Raw genomic sequence first — 16,404 nt, 5'->3', positions numbered from 1 at the left:
TCTGTTTTCTGTTCACCATCAGCTCTGTTTTCTGTTCACCATCAGCTCTGTTTTCTGTTCACCATCAGCTCTGTTTCTGTTCACCATCAGCTCTGTTTTCTGTTCACCATCAGCTCTGTTTTCTGTTCACCATCAGCTCTGTTTCGGTTCACCATCAGCTCTGTTTTCTGTTCACCATCAGCTCTGTTTTCTGTTCACCATCAGCTCTGTTTCTGTTCACCATCAGCTCTGTTTTCTGTTCACCATCAGCTCTGTTTTCTGTTCACCATCAGCTCTGTTTTCTGTTCACCATCAGCTCTGTTTCTGTTCACCATCAGCTCTGTTTTCTGTTCACCATCAGCTCTGTTTTCTGTTCACCATCAGCTCTGTTTTCTGTTCACCATCAGCTGTTTTCTGTTCACCATCAGCTCTGTTTCTGTTCACCATCAGCTCTGTTTTCTGTTCACCATCAGCTCTGTTTTCTGTTCACCATCAGCTCTGTTTTCTGTTCACCATCAGCTCTGTTTTCTGTTCACCATCAGCTCTGTTTCTGTTCACCATCAGCTCTGTTTTCTGTTCACCATCAGCTCTGTTTTCTGTTCACCATCAGCTCTGTTTCTGTTCACCATCAGCTCTGTTTTCTGTTCACCATCAGCTCTGTTTCTGTTCACCATCAGCTCTGTTTTCTGTTCACCATCAGCTCTGTTTTCTGTTCACCATCAGCTCTGTTTCTGTTCACCATCAGCTCTGTTTTCTGTTCACCATCAGCTCTGTTTTCTGTTCACCATCAGCTCTGTTTCTGTTCACCATCAGCTCTGTTTTCTGTTCACCATCAGCTCTGTTTCTGTTCACCATCAGCTCTGTTTTCTGTTCACCATCAGCTCTGTTTTCTGTTCACCATCAGCTCTGTTTCTGTTCACCATCAGCTCTGTTTTCTGTTCACCATCAACTCTGTTTCTGTTCACCATCAGCTCTGTTTCTGTTCACCATCAACTCTGTTTTCTGTTCACCATCAGCTCTGTTTCTGTTCACCATCAACTCTGTTTCTGTTCACCATCAGCTCTGTTTCTGTTCACCATCAGCTCTGCTTCTGTTCACCATCAGCTCTGTTTTCTGTTCACCATCAGCTCTGTTTTCTGTTCACCATCAGCTCTGTTTCTGTTCACCATCAGCTCTGTTTTCTGTTCACCATCAGCTCTGTTTTCTGTTCACCATCAGCTCGGTTTTCTGTTCATCATCAGCTCTGTATCTGTTCACCCTCAGCTCTGTTTTCTGTTCACCATCAGCTCTGTTTCTGTTCACCATCAGCTCTGTTTCTGTTCACCATCAGCTCTGTTTTCTGTTCACCATCAGCTCTGTTTTCTGTTCACCATCAGCTCTGTTTTCTGTTCACCATCAGCTCTGTTTCTGTTCTGTTTTCTGTGTTGGTTGATTGTTTGTAGTATTCTATATTTTTACTTGTCATTCATTTTTTTCTTCCTTTGTTGCACTTTGAGATTCTTCGGAATGAAAAGTGCATTATAAATAAAATCTATTATTATTATTATTATTATTAAAAAGCTCAGTATGCACGAAACAGCATTTCACCCCCCCATAAAATTGTCATGTTGTCTTACAGTGGGGTTTTGCATGTTTATATAAAATATATAATCTGCACAACAGTATGAGTGAAAAGTTGAACTGAAACATTTTCAAGAATTTTGCACATTTATGACCAATGTGGATATTTGTAGCATTATTTAGTTTATTCTAATGTGTGTTTTTTCATTTTTTATTTTCTTCCTTTGCATTGTCTAGTGTAGTGTTGGGAAAGTGACTCTAAAAAAAGTAATTCGTTACTAGCTACTAATACAATTTTCAAGTGTAATTAGATGACTAATTACTCTCTCTAAAAAGTATTGCATTACTAATTACTTTCTAACTCAGACAGAAATAGTGTTGGCCCAGATCCGGCCCACATCTGGATGTGTACCAGATGTGGCCTGGATCTGGGCCGACACTATTTCTGTCTGGGAAATCTAATATCCACCTCGACTAGTGGAACAATACATGAAACTGCTCTTTTAATACTTTCAAATAAATACTGATCTTTCAAGTATTTAAACGAAGTTAACTTTAAAAACATACATTTTATTATTAGATGTTTTGTAAGCGCATGCATGCTCACTGTCTAGTGGACTTTTGGTTTCAAATGCTCAATTATCTACACAAAAATTGGGCTGACACAATGCAGATGGTATGCTGATGATGAAAAATATGTGGAGATTTTTGGATCAGATCTTTTATTTCAAGACATAAAATTAAAAATGATTATAGAAAGTGATGAACTGTGTTTGTGCAGTGATTATTTCTGTCACATGGGGGCGCTCAAGTTTTATTTTCTAATTCTGTAGGCCCAGAGCAGATACCAATAGGGTACTCAAACCATACTCAAATTTCGTTAACCAATACAATAATATATCTATTTTATTATTATTCATTCAATAAATATGGATTTTTAAGTGATTAAAATGTTTGCTTGGAAAACCATCTGGCAAAATCTATCCCTACATGTTTGGAAGGGAGTAAATTATCATTCTTTATCATGTCATTTTTTTGTTGTTGAAAATTTTGCATCCCAAGTTCGAAAAAAAAAGCACCAGCTCTGAAATCAACTCGAACACCATGTAACGGATTATTTCATAGGTTTATTTGATAAGACAAATCCAGTACAAAACAAGTTTGATTTAAATTACATAATTTAAAATAAATATTAAATAAAATATAATAAATTATGGATATAGATGAACATTTATACTTACTCATACTAAAATAATTCAATGTGAATTTACCATTACCACAATAAATTCTTCACATAGTGCAAAAAGATGTGCAGTCTAACAGCTGCCAGAACACATCAAGTCTTAAAAGGTTTGGAACAATAAATAAATAAATCCAGATTATAAACTGTACTCGGTACATACACTCTTAAAATAGTTAAGGAATCAAATTTGACTCTTAATTCTGGATTAATTCTTTCTTCTCCAGCGTGAAGCTTGTGTATCTGCTACTCTGCATCTGGCACATTTCCACCGGCTCGTAGTCCTCATAAGCAGTGCTAATGAACCATCCAGGATATTTAACAGATTCAAAAGTGTTATTGGCCACGCCGGTCTCTTTCCTGAAGAACAAGAGGTTGTCATTCTGGTCACCGACTTTAATGTTGTTTAGGGTTCCATTGATCTCCTAAAAATAAAAAGAAGGGGATTAAATCCTTACTTTATAATGAGGGGGAAACAGTGGGGGAGAGAGGGGAAGGTTGTGGAACTTGGTGTGGTGAACAAACCTTCAAGATCAGGTGGGGGGAAGAACCAACCAGGGTACAAGCAAGGTAGAGATTGCTCTTGGAAATGGCCAGGCACACAGGCTGGGATGCATTCGGCCCGGAACTCGGAGATGCATACATCGACAGACTGAATTGAACTGGAGAAAAAAAAAGTGTAGGTTAAGAAGGAAATGTCAAAAGGATCATTTCTGAAGTTGTGTTTAAATGTGAAAGCTCAGAACGGACGTATCATGCAATCAGACTCTTCTCCCTTATACAGAACTTTTTTGCCATTAAATCAGTCAAGAACCCCATTCAACTTTTATTCTAAGAGTGTTGAGATTTACCTTTGTATTGACTGCTTCCCTCTCTCAGCGTCACAGCCAGCAAATGAGGAGATCCGGGGCTTTGCACCAGAGTCTTCTTGAACTGATCACAAACGTTGCACTGCAAGGTCTTGCTGAGCTTGGTGTAAGATGGTATCGTTACCTCAGCCCGATTAATCCGACGCTCTGTGGAAGTAAAAAGACATTAGTGAACATCAACAACCAAAAAAAGAGAGCAAATGCTTAAACATTTTGCTTATCAATCCCCTTTTAGGTCAAGTTGATATTCAAGTCAAGTCACAAAGTTACTTTATACAGTACAGAAACTTTCAAAGCAGCTTTAAACAAGAGGACAAATGAAGCATCCTTCATAATGGGACTGTAATGAGATTGAGGAAATAGTAATTAGTGTGAAGCTTTACCTCATGTAAACAGATTGATCAATTTGATGCGTATTAAACTCATAATCGAAGTAAATGGGGTTTTATTCGCAATTAAAATGCATGTAACTGTAAATGCTTTGGAAATCGCACACTTCCTTACTATATAGTAGGTGAAAAACAATATGTGATAAGAGTAGTATGTCCGAATTCAAAGTACTCATAAACAGGATTACCTATGGATCTGCGAGATTTTGAAGTGTGTATATGATGGACACTTAACTATCCCATGAGGCCACAGGAGAGGACTTGTGAATGATAGTGACATAAGGGTCCCATGGCGAATGTAGTACGTCATACTATATAGAACCTACGTTTTTTTTTTTTTTGCGGTAATAAAGTAATTATTTAAAAGTACCTGCTCGAGAGTATTTGACTTCAGATGCAGCCTACAAATCACATCTATTCCACTCTGACTGTATCATGCGGAGACTAGTAAACATAATGGTATAGACGGCATCACATTTTTGGGTTCTGAAGAAACCGAGTACATGTTGACATTGTGCGACATGGATATAACGCAATACACCATGTTTTATGTTTTCGTAATACACCTGCTATATGCCAGTTCATCATTTGTAAAGTTAATAGAGGCATGTGAATAAATGGCGGTAAAAAATAACCAGACTACATAATAATTGCTTGTATTGTGTCTTACTCTGATTATTGGAAACAGTCAGCAAATATTAGACACATTCAAATGTTGTTCTAAAACTTCTTGACAATAGTCATGATTCAGCTCAAGTCAGTTCAGTTTTTTAGTAAATGTTCATTAGTTCCACAATTATAGTTTAGTATGGTATTGCAAATTTCATAATATTATTGTGGTTTTACTGGACAAACTAGGTCATATGGTAACTGGAACGCAGAATCTGGTTTGTTGTGGACTTCAAGCTCTAACCATCTTGACCAGATGTGGTTTACCAGTTCTACCAGTCAGTCAATGTAAAATCAAACCACCAGATGCTAGTTTTAGTTGCATAGAAGTTTGGTAGTAGTACCTTGGATCACACGGTCCATGATGAAGTCAAGCACCTCTTCTTTACCAAACTCTGAAGACTTGGGCTTGACGTTCTCCATCCTCTTCAGAGCAATGATGATGTTCACCACATGCTTCATTCTGGAGGAATGCCTCCACATTTCCAATTTGATGCCTTCGGGCATGTTGCATTGGCAGCTCTGAAGAGAAATTATTTTTAGAGTTATGTTTTAAGTTATGAATGATAACTTAAGTTATGAATGATAACTTAGTGATGAATTAAGTTACTTTTAATTTAACCTCATCTATAAGCATATTTAATAGCAACTCACGATGGGTGGGGCATCAGGGCAGTCCATCTCATCCGACTCGGCACTGTCAGAGTAAACCGCACTGTCTGTCTCAGATAAGCTGTTTAGGAAGTAAATCAAATACATAATCAGACGAGTTCAAAATGAAAACCAAAGCTAATTCAATAAGTAAACGACGTATCATTGCGTCATCGACAGCTGAGTGCTGCAATAATACAAATAATAATATAAAAAACGTTTGGTCTGATACTTACTCATCAGAGGCGAAAGTTATGTCATATCGGTCGCATGCCATCGTTCTAAAATAAAGCACAAAACATTCAAACAGTTAAAACATTGAGAAAATAATCATCGTTATCTGTTAAAAAACCGGACTTTGCCAAGATAGCAAAGATGCCAAGATGCAAATGCCCGCAACATACCAGTCGTTCAGTCGAGTATCTCTCTGGAATTCTGAATGGGTTGTTTCTCTTGTGAGAGTCTTTGGTTTAATGTCTAGTGACAGTAGAAGTGCGACTTTTATATCATTCTCCTAAAACGGGAATTTCCGAATTTCCCCATGACGAGGAAGTCGAGTTAACAGTTTTTCGACATACCGGACAAATCAGAGCAGGTGAGGCACTTTTTTTATGGCGCAAATCCCTGTAAGGCGCATTTGAACTAACGTAAACTTTTCTTTGTTAGATTACTGTCCAGACAGAAAACTATTAAACATAATTATTTTACCTTTTTTCTACGAAAAAGAATTTCAGGACGCTAGGTTGTGCTCAAGCTGCACTCACAATGACGCAATGCTTGTTGACCGGATCTATTAATTCGTTCAAAATTACATGCTATCAACATAGAATAACTTCAATACAACCATTATATAATGATCTTGTTTTCACCTAATTCACCTAGTAATTAAAGGCCAATTTAATATATTTTGTGTGGCGCAAATTACAGTCTAGTGTAAAAGGAAAAGAAATGCGGACTGACTTAGACTGAAAAAAACTAAACTGACTTAATAGTTAATATTCTTTAAAAATAAGATGCATTCTATTTTATTATAATTTCTTTAAAATAAGAAGAGAATCATTTGTTTTAATAATAATTAAAAGCTTTTGTTTTGCAAGTAGAATTTTAATGTGACACAAAAAATATGAAATAAAGTTGTTTTTAATAGGCCTAACTACTAATAAAAAAGATTACATTCAAAACGTCAGGCAAGTTACTTATATTTGGGTTGTTGACTTGACAGGGCAGTCAGTCACACAAGATACAAATGAGTATAATTAGTATTGTCATAATTTAAAATGCAGTAAATGGTTAAACATCTCTTTGTGTTAAAAATGCTGTCTTTATTTACATTTTTTAAATTGTCCTGTGGTGTGAATGTCTCAAGCATGGTTCAATAAATTATAATTTTTTACAAAATTACAATTTCACAGACAAGTTTAATTAGTTGAAGGACCCCGATTCAAGGTTATGTTACTGTGAAGAAGTCCATGACGTGAGCACATGGTAAGATTTTGTCTCAGCATTGTTCAGCTATTTATCTTTTTTGGATCCACTGTAAAAGTGTTAATTTGTGTTGTCCTTTGGTGCAAAACCTTAGGAAACATTTCAGTAAAAATGTTAAAAAAACGGTGAAAGAATTGACAGAGTTAGTGACCCCTTTATATTTACTCAAACAGTAAAATTCACACTACATAACAGTATGTGTTTTTCCTCAAGTGGTGTTTTATTTAAAAAAAACGATTTTTGTCAACTACCCATTTGCATGTTGGGTAGTTAAATATTAAGTAACATTTTCTAGGCATTATGCAATAAGAGCAAAACTCTGTGAGGAATTTATGTGAATATTTCTTAGAAAGAGTTCATTTAAAATCTTAATATGTCCCTCATCCAGGATAAAAATACAGTTTATGTTGTCATTCTATATGAGGTAAGTTGTAATGAAAACCTGCCATTAAACAGCCTATTACATGCTTTATTTATTTACTTTTTAATATTTTTTTTTAGCAAAAACATCACAGTAAAACTATTTAAAAACATAAAACGGCAAAAATGTAAAAGGTAAAATACAAAAACTTAAACCCATTGTTTTTATCAGCAACAAAAATGTGTAATTACGCCAGTTGGTTGTTTTCTTCACTTTTGTGGTCATTTGTTTCCCCAACAGCTTTAGCAATAATATGAAGTAACTTAAGTTTTAGTTTATAAAGAGGGGGGGAAAAAATCACAAAAATTATCCTAATTTGCAACAGTTTTAAACTATGCATCACCAACTTGAAGACAAGTACTGAAACTGAAAACATTAGATTAGACTATAGCCTATAACCTATGTGACAACTAGCCCTGGGCTGTGGCAAAATGAGCAAACACTTGTACACTCATTTTTTTAGATTTACTAGTATGTGAAAGAAATCTTGGCTTTTGGCATGGCCTAAAAATGCTGGGTTAAAAACAACCCAAGTTGGGTTGAAAATGGGCAAACCCAGCGGTTGGGTTAAATGTTTGCTTAAAGGGATACTTCACCGCTTTTTCATATTAAACTATATTATTCCCTTAACTAAAACGAGTGTATACATCCCTCTCTCGTCTGAGTGTGTGCACTTAATCTCCCTGATGGTACCAAACAGAGATCAAGTTAGAAGCGACCGAACACCTCCATGTTTTCCCATGATCCTCACATCTCCCCCTCCCCCCTATTGACAGAAATGAGAGAGGGAGGAGGAGATGTGAGGGAGGATGTTTCAGCCGTGACTTTTTACTGCGTCGAGTCGAAGTACTCTCAGAAGTGCTATTCTGCCATACATTATAGTTCTCATTTTTAATCCGTTTAGAAAAGCGCCACGTTTTATTTTGTGTCACCATATTTGATCGTTCAACTATTCGTGTAACTGTATTTAAATAGGGAAAATGTGGAGGTGTTTGGTCGCTTCTAACTTGATCTCTGTTTGGTACCATAGTGAATGAACTGGGCTTAGTGGGCTAAGCTAAAAGCTATCAGATCGTCACCGCGCGTCAGAGCGATTAAGTGCACGCACTCAGACGAGAGAGGGATGTATCAACTCGTTTTAGTTAAGGGAATAACAGTTTAATATGAAAAAGCGGTGAAGTATCCCTTTAAAACAACCCATTCGTTGGGTTTCTCCATTTTCAACCCAACTTGGGTTGTTTTTAACCCAGCATTTTTTAGTGTACTATGATTTGCAGAGACCCACACTTGGACTAACTCAGGCTTCCTTCGGGCTTGAGCTGCATGGTGGCTGAAGTTTGCACCGGGCTAGCGTCATCGGCGTCCGGTGTCATGGCAAATCCTGTCCACTATGAAATTGTGTCCGCAAGGACCCCCAGAGCGATTCTACTGGCTGAAAGAAATTTTAATAGGTAATCTTTTGAGAGCCTGATTACAATTCTTACAAATCGCGTTTTGATTTTTGCTGTTTAATTGTGTTAAAATAGTCTTTAATGTCTTACAAAGCATATGTTTCATATGTAGTATAGTATATAACTGAAGCTATAAGTGCTTATATAAGTATATAAGATATATACAAGCATATCTCGTATATAATCTATTTATTTTGTGCACCTGTTCTGTATATTGCTGTTTTTTTAATTTAAATTCTTTATTATTTACATTATAGGTACATTACTATGTCATGATTTTGTATTGGTACTTAGTTTATCAGTCAAAATAATTCAGAACATGTTTTTGCTCCCATTATAGCAATCAATTACATATTTCAAATAGATGTTTTGTGTGTGTATGTGTGTACTTAGTATGGCAATGAATTCATAGTTTATTTTTAAACAATTGCTTGTCCAGAACCATGTATAACAACTTTTGATCAGGCATTTAAAACCGCTACCAGCAGACACGATTTCCCAGGCGGACAGGATTTGTCATGACACCGGCATGATGTTGGGCTGTTCCATCTTGCATTGCGGCCGTGGAGCAGCTTGGACTTCTGCGCGGACCCCAGTGTGTCCACAGAAGTGCCCAGAAAAATGTTCTGCCTCCTGCATGGTGCTGTGGCGATCCCAATCGTCTAAATCGTCATGAAGACCCATCATCTGGTCTTCAGCTGTCATGCCTCGACGACATCATCAGGACACTGCCGCTAGGAGAAATCTGAAACATGGAGTGGACCACAATGTGCTGCGGAGCTAACAGAGACTTCCACCATCAGCTCTGTTTTCTGTTCACCATCAGCTCTGTTTTCTGTTCACCATCAACTCTGTTTCTGTTCACCATCAGCTCTGTTTTCTGTTCATCATCAGCTCTGTTTTCTGTTCACCAGCAGCTCTGTTTCTGTTCACCATCAGCTCTGTTTTCTGTTCACCATCAGCTCTGTTTTCTGTTCACCATCAGCTCTGTTTTCTGTTCACCATCAGCTCTGTTTTCTGTTCACCATCAGCTCTGTTTCTGTTCACCATCAGCTCTGTTTCTGTTCACCATCAGCTCTGTTTTCTGTTCACCATCAGCTCTGTTTCTGTTCACCATCAGCTCTGTTTCTGTTCACCATCAACTCTGTTTCTGTTCACCATCAGCTCTGTTTCTGTTCACCATCAGCTCTGTTTTCTGTTCACCATCAGCTCTGTGTCTGTTCATCATCAGCTCTGTTTTCTGTTCACCATCAGCTCTGTTTCTGTTCACCATCAGCTCTGTTTCTGTTCACCATCAGCTCTGTTTCTGTTCACCATCAGCTCTGTTTTCTGTTCACCATCAGCTCTGTTTTCTGTTCACCATCAGCTCTGTTTTCTGTTCACCATCAGCTCTGTTTCTGTTCACCATCAGCTCTGTTTTCTGTTCACCATCAACTCTGTTTTCTGTTCACCATCAGCTCTGTTTCTGTTCACCATCAGCTCTGTTTTCTGTTCACCATCAGCTCTGTTTCTGTTCACCATCAGCTCTGTTTCTGTTCACCATCAGCTCTGTTTTCTGTTCACCATCAGCTCTGTTTTCTGTTCACCATCAGCTCTGTTTCTGTTCTGTTTTCTGTGTTGGTTGATTGTTTGTAGTATTCTATATTTTTACTTGTCATTCATTTTTTTTCTTCCTTTGTTGCACTTTGAGATTCTTCGGAATGAAAAGTGCATTATAAATAAAATCTATTATTATTAAAAAGCTCAGTATGCACGAAACAGCATTTCACCCCCCCCCCCCCCTTAAATTGTCATGTTGTCTTACAGTGGGGTTTTGCATGTTTATATAAAATATATAATCTGCACAACAGTATGAGTGAAAAGTTGAACTGAAACATTTTCAAGAATTTTGCACATTTATGACCAATGTGGATATTTGTAGCATTATTTAGTTTATTCTAATGTGTGTTTTTTCATTTTTTATTTTTTTCCTTTGCATTGTCTAGTGTAGTGTTGGGAAAGTGACTCTAAAAAAAGTAATTCGTTACTAGCTACTAATACAATTTTCAAGTGTAATTAGATGACTAATTACTCTCTCTAAAAAGTATTGCATTACTAATTACTTTCTAACTCAGACAGAAATAGTGTTGGCCCAGATCCGGCCCACATCTGGATGTGTACCAGATGTGGCCTGGATCTGGGCCGACACTATTTCTGTCTGGGAAATCTAATATCCACCTCGACTAGTGGAACAATACATGAAACTGCTCTTTTAATACTTTCAAATAAATACTGATCTTTCAAGTATTTAAACGAAGTTAACTTTAAAAACATACATTTTATTATTAGATGTTTTGTAAGCGCATGCATGCTCACTGTCTAGTGGACTTTTGGTTTCAAATGCTCAATTATCTACACAAAAATTGGGCTGACACAATGCAGATGGTATGCTGATGATGAAAAATATGTGGAGATTTTTGGATCAGATCTTTTATTTCAAGTCATAAAATTAAAAATGATTATAGAAAGCGATGAACTGTGTTTGTGCAGTGATTATTTCTGTCACATGGGGGCGCTCAAGTTTTATTTTCTAATTCTGTAGGCCCAGAGCAGATACCAATAGGGTACTCAAACCATACTCAAATTTCGTTAACCAATACAATAATATATCTATTTTATTATTATTCATTCAATAAATATGGATTTTTAAGTGATTAAAATGTTTGCTTGGAAAACCATCTGGCAAAATCTATCCCTACATGTTTGGAAGGGAGTAAATTATCATTCTTTATCATGTCATTTTTTTGTTGTTGAAAATTTTGCATCCCAAGTTCGAAAAAAAAAGCACCAGCTCTGAAATCAACTCGAACACCATGTAACGGATTATTTCATAGGTTTATTTGATAAGACAAATCCAGTACAAAACAAGTTTGATTTAAATTACATAATTTAAAATAAATATTAAATAAAATATAATAAATTATGGATATAGATGAACATTTATACTTACTCATACTAAAATAATTCAATGTGAATTTACCATTACCACAATAAATTCTTCACATAGTGCAAAAAGATGTGCAGTCTAACAGCTGCCAGAACACATCAAGTCTTAAAAGGTTTGGAACAATAAATAAATAAATCCAGATTATAAACTGTACTCGGTACATACACTCTTAAAATAGTTAAGGAATCAAATTTGACTCTTAATTCTGGATTAATTCTTTCTTCTCCAGCGTGAAGCTTGTGTATCTGCTACTCTGCATCTGGCACATTTCCACCGGCTCGTAGTCCTCATAAGCAGTGCTAATGAACCATCCAGGATATTTAACAGATTCAAAAGTGTTATTGGCCACGCCGGTCTCTTTCCTGAAGAACAAGAGGTTGTCATTCTGGTCACCGACTTTAATGTTGTTTAGGGTTCCATTGATCTCCTAAAAATAAAAAGAAGGGGATTAAATCCTTACTTTATAATGAGGGGGAAACAGTGGGGGAGAGAGGGGAAGGTTGTGGAACTTGGTGTGGTGAACAAACCTTCAAGATCAGGTGGGGGGAAGAACCAACCAGGGTACAAGCAAGGTAGAGATTGCTCTTGGAAATGGCCAGGCACACAGGCTGGGATGCATTCGGCCCGGAACTCGGAGATGCATACATCGACAGACTGAATTGAACTGGAGAAAAAAAAAGTGTAGGTTAAGAAGGAAATGTCAAAAGGATCATTTCTGAATTTGTGTTTAAATGTGAAAGCTCAGAACGGACGTATCATGCAATCAGACTCTTCTCCCTTATACAGAACTTTTTTGCCATTAAATCAGTCAAGAACCCCATTCAACTTTTATTCTAAGAGTGTTGAGATTTACCTTTGTATTGACTGCTTCCCTCTCTCAGCGTCACAGCCAGCAAATGAGGAGATCCGGGGCTTTGCACCAGAGTCTTCTTGAACTGATCACAAACGTTGCACTGCAAGGTCTTGCTGAGCTTGGTGTAAGATGGTATCGTTACCTCAGCCCGATTAATCCGACGCTCTGTGGAAGTAAAAAGACATTAGTGAACATCAACAACCAAAAAAAGAGAGCAAATGCTTAAACATTTTGCTTATCAATCCCCTTTTAGGTCAAGTTGATATTCAAGTCAAGTCACAAAGTTACTTTATACAGTACAGAAACTTTCAAAGCAGCTTTAAACAAGAGGACAAATGAAGCATCCTTCATAATGGGACTGTAATGAGATTGAGGAAATAGTAATTAGTGTGAAGCTTTACCTCATGTAAACAGATTAGATCAATTTGATGCGTATTAAACTCATAATCGAAGTAAATGGGGTTTTATTCGCAATTAAAATGCATTTAACTGTAAATGCTTTGGAAATCGCACACTTCCTTACTATATAGTAGGTGAAAAACAATGTGATAACAGTTGTATGTCCGAATTCAAAGTACTCATAAACAGGATTACCTATGAATCTGCGAGTTTTTGAAGTGTGTATATGATGTACACTTTTAGGCAAGGCAAGCCAAGTTTATTTGTATAGCACATTTCATACCTAATGGCAATTTAAAGTGCTTTACATAGAAATTATTTTTTTAATTACTTTACTATCCCATGAGGCCACAGGAGAGGACTATTAGATAGTGACATAAGGGCAACATGGCGAATGTAGTACGTCATACCATATAGAACGTACGTTTTTTTTTTAGCGGTAATGAAGTAATTACTTAAAAGTACCTGCTCAAGAGAGTATTTGACTTCAGATTCAGCCTACAAATCACATCTATTCCACTCTGACTGTAGACGTTATCATGCGGAGACTAGTAAACATAATGGTATAGACGGCATCACATTTTTGGGTTCTGAAGAAACCGAGTACGTGTTGACATTGTGCGACATGGATATAACGCAATACACCTGCCATGTTTTATGTTTTCGTAATACACCTGCTATATGCCAGTTCATCATTTGTAAAGTTAATAGAGGCATGTGAAAAAATGGCGGTAAAAATAACCAGACTACATAATAATTGCTTGTATTGTGTCTTACTCTGATTATTGGAAACAGTCAGCAAATATTAGACACATTCAAATGTTGTTCTAAAACTTCTTGACAATAGTCATGATTCAGCTCAAGTCAGTTCAGTTTTTTAGTAAATGTTCATTAGTTCCACAATTATAGTTTAGTATGGTATTGCAAATTTCATAATATTATTGTGGTTTTACTGGACAAACTAGGTCATATGGTAACTGGAACGCAGAATCTGGTTTGTTGTGGACTTCAAGCTCTAACCATCTTGACCAGATGTGGTTTACCAGTTCTACCAGTCAGTCAATGTAAAATTAAACCACCAGATGCTAGTTTTAGTTGCATAGAAGTTTGGTAGTAGTACCTTGGATCACACGGTCCATGATGAAGTCAAGCACCTCTTCTTCACCAAACTCTGAAGACTTGGGCTTGACGTTCTTCATCCTCTTCAGAGCAATGATGATGTTCACCACATGCTTCATTCTGGAGGAATGCCTCCACATTTCCAATTTGATGCCTTCGGGCATGTTGCATTGGCAGCTCTGAAGAGAAATTATTTTTAGAGTTATGTTTTAAGTTATGAATGATAACTTAAGTTATGAATGATAACTTAGTGATGAATTAAGTTACTTTTAATTTAACCTCATCTATAAGCATATTTAATAGCAACTCACGATGGGTGGGGCATCAGGGCAGTCCATCTCATCCGACTCGGCACTGTCAGAGTAAACCGCACTGTCTGTCTCAGATAAGCTGTTTAGGAAGTAAATCAAATATATAATCAGACGAGTTCAAAATGAAAACCAAAGCTAATTCAATAAGTAAACGACGTATCATTGCGTCATCGACAGCTGACTGCTGCAACAATACAAATAATATAAAAAACGTTTGGTCTGATAATACTTACTCATCAGAGGCGAAAGTTATGTCATATCGGTCGCATGCCATCGTTCTAAAATAAAGCACAAAACATTCAAACAGTTAAAACATTGAGAAAATAATCATCGTTATCTGTTTAAAAAAACGGACTTTGCCAAGATAGCAAAGATGCCAAGATGCAAATGCCCGCAACATACCAGTCGTTCAGTCGAGTATCTCTCTGGAATTCTGAATGGGTTGTTTCTCTTGTGAGAGTCTTTGGTTTAATGTCTAGTGACAGTAGAAGTGCGACTTTTATATCATTCTCCTAAAGCGGGAATTTCCCCATGATGAGGAAGTCGAGTTAACAGTTTTTCGACATACCGGACAAATCAGAGCAGGTGAGGCACTTTTTTTATGGCGCAAATCCCTTTAAGGCGCATTTGAACTAACGTAAACTTTTCTTTGTTAGATTACTGTCCAGACAGAAAACTATTAAACATAATTATTTTACCTTTTTTCTACGAAAAAGAATTTCAGGACGCTAGGTTGTGCTCAAGCTGCACTCACAATGACGCAATGCTTGTTGACCGGATCTATTAATTCGTTCAAAATTACATGCTATCAACATAGAATAACTTCAATACAACCATTATATAATGATCTTGTTTTCACCTAAGTAAAGGCCAATTTGATATATTTTGTGTGGCGCAAATTACAGTCTACTGTAAAAGGAAAAGAAATGCGGAAAATAGTTAAAATTCTTTAAAAATAAGATGCATTCTATTTTATTATAATTTCTTTCAAATAAGAAGAGAATCATTTGTTTTAATAATAATTAAAATCTTTTGTTTTGCAAGTAGCATTTTAATGTAACACAAAAAGTATAAATAAAGTTGTTTAATAATTACTAATAAAAAATATTACATTCAAAAGTTACTTATATTTCAGCAGGGCATAGTCAGTCACACAATAAAAATTAGTTTAATTATTATTGTCATTATTTAAAATGCAGTGAATGGTTAAACATTTCTTTGTCTTAAATGCTGTCTTTATTTAAAAAATTGTCCTGTGGTGTGAATGTCTCAAGCATGGTTCAATAAATTATACATTTTAAATCAGGCAATTTCACAGACAAGTTTAATTAGTTGAAGGACCCCGATTCAAGGTTATGTTACTGTGAAGAAGTCCATGACGTGAGCACATGGTAAGATTTTGTCTCAGCATTGTTCAGATATTTAACTTTTTTGGATCCACTGTAAAAGTGTTAATTTGTGTTGTCCTTTGGTGCGAAACCTTAGGAAACATTTCAGTAAAAATGTTCAAAAAACGGTGAAAGAATTGACAGAGTTAGTGACCCCTTATATTTACTCAAACAGTAAAATTCACACTACATAACAGTATGTGTTTTTCCTCAAGTGGTGTTTTATTTAAAAAAACAAAAACGATTTTTGTCCACTACCCATTTGCATGTTGGGTAGTTAAATATTACATTTTCTAGGCATTATGCAATACGAGCAAAACTCTGTGAGGAATTTATGTGAATATTTCTTAGAAAGAGTTCATTTAAAATCTTAATATGTCCCTCATCCAGGATAAAAATACAGTTTATGTTGTCATTCTATATGAGGTAAGTTGTAATGAAAACCTGCCATTAAACAGCCTATTACATGCTTTATTTATTTACTTTTTAATATTTTTTTTTAGCAAAAACATCACAGTAAAACTATTTAAAAACATAAAACGGCAAAAATGTAAAAGGTAAAATACAAAAACTTAAACCCATTGTTTTTATCAGCAACAAAAATGTGTAATTACGCCAGTTGGTTGTTTTCTTC

The 16,404-nt window shown here is 36.2% G+C and overlaps 2 protein-coding genes across 2 annotated transcripts; both read right to left on the bottom strand.

Annotated features, from left to right (window-relative positions):
• Positions 1–2,758: 2,758 nt before the first annotated feature.
• Positions 2,759–6,045, bottom strand: LOC137062011 (interleukin-1 beta-like). The gene is made up of 7 exons (XM_067432758.1): positions 5,762–6,045; positions 5,594–5,638; positions 5,361–5,439; positions 5,051–5,228; positions 3,631–3,795; positions 3,305–3,441; positions 2,759–3,204 (listed from the first exon to the last, which is right to left on the bottom strand). Exons 2-7 carry the CDS (start codon positions 5,632–5,634, stop codon positions 2,977–2,979), a joined length of 828 nt encoding a protein of 275 aa, XP_067288859.1. The 5' UTR covers positions 5,635–5,638; positions 5,762–6,045; the 3' UTR covers positions 2,759–2,976.
• Positions 6,046–11,681: 5,636 nt separating this feature from the next.
• LOC137062009 (interleukin-1 beta-like) lies at positions 11,682–14,956 on the bottom strand. The gene is made up of 7 exons (XM_067432757.1): positions 14,785–14,956; positions 14,616–14,660; positions 14,383–14,461; positions 14,073–14,250; positions 12,554–12,718; positions 12,228–12,364; positions 11,682–12,127 (listed from the first exon to the last, which is right to left on the bottom strand). Exons 2-7 carry the CDS (start codon positions 14,654–14,656, stop codon positions 11,900–11,902), a joined length of 828 nt encoding a protein of 275 aa, XP_067288858.1. The 5' UTR covers positions 14,657–14,660; positions 14,785–14,956; the 3' UTR covers positions 11,682–11,899.
• Positions 14,957–16,404: the final 1,448 nt, after the last annotated feature.

Source organism: Pseudorasbora parva, chromosome 23 (assembly GCF_024679245.1).
Source record: "Pseudorasbora parva isolate DD20220531a chromosome 23, ASM2467924v1, whole genome shotgun sequence".
Classification (NCBI taxonomy): domain Eukaryota; kingdom Metazoa; phylum Chordata; class Actinopteri; order Cypriniformes; family Gobionidae; genus Pseudorasbora; species Pseudorasbora parva.
The sequence above is the reverse complement of the archived record's forward strand: the minus strand, read 5'-3'. Positions and strand labels throughout refer to the sequence as shown.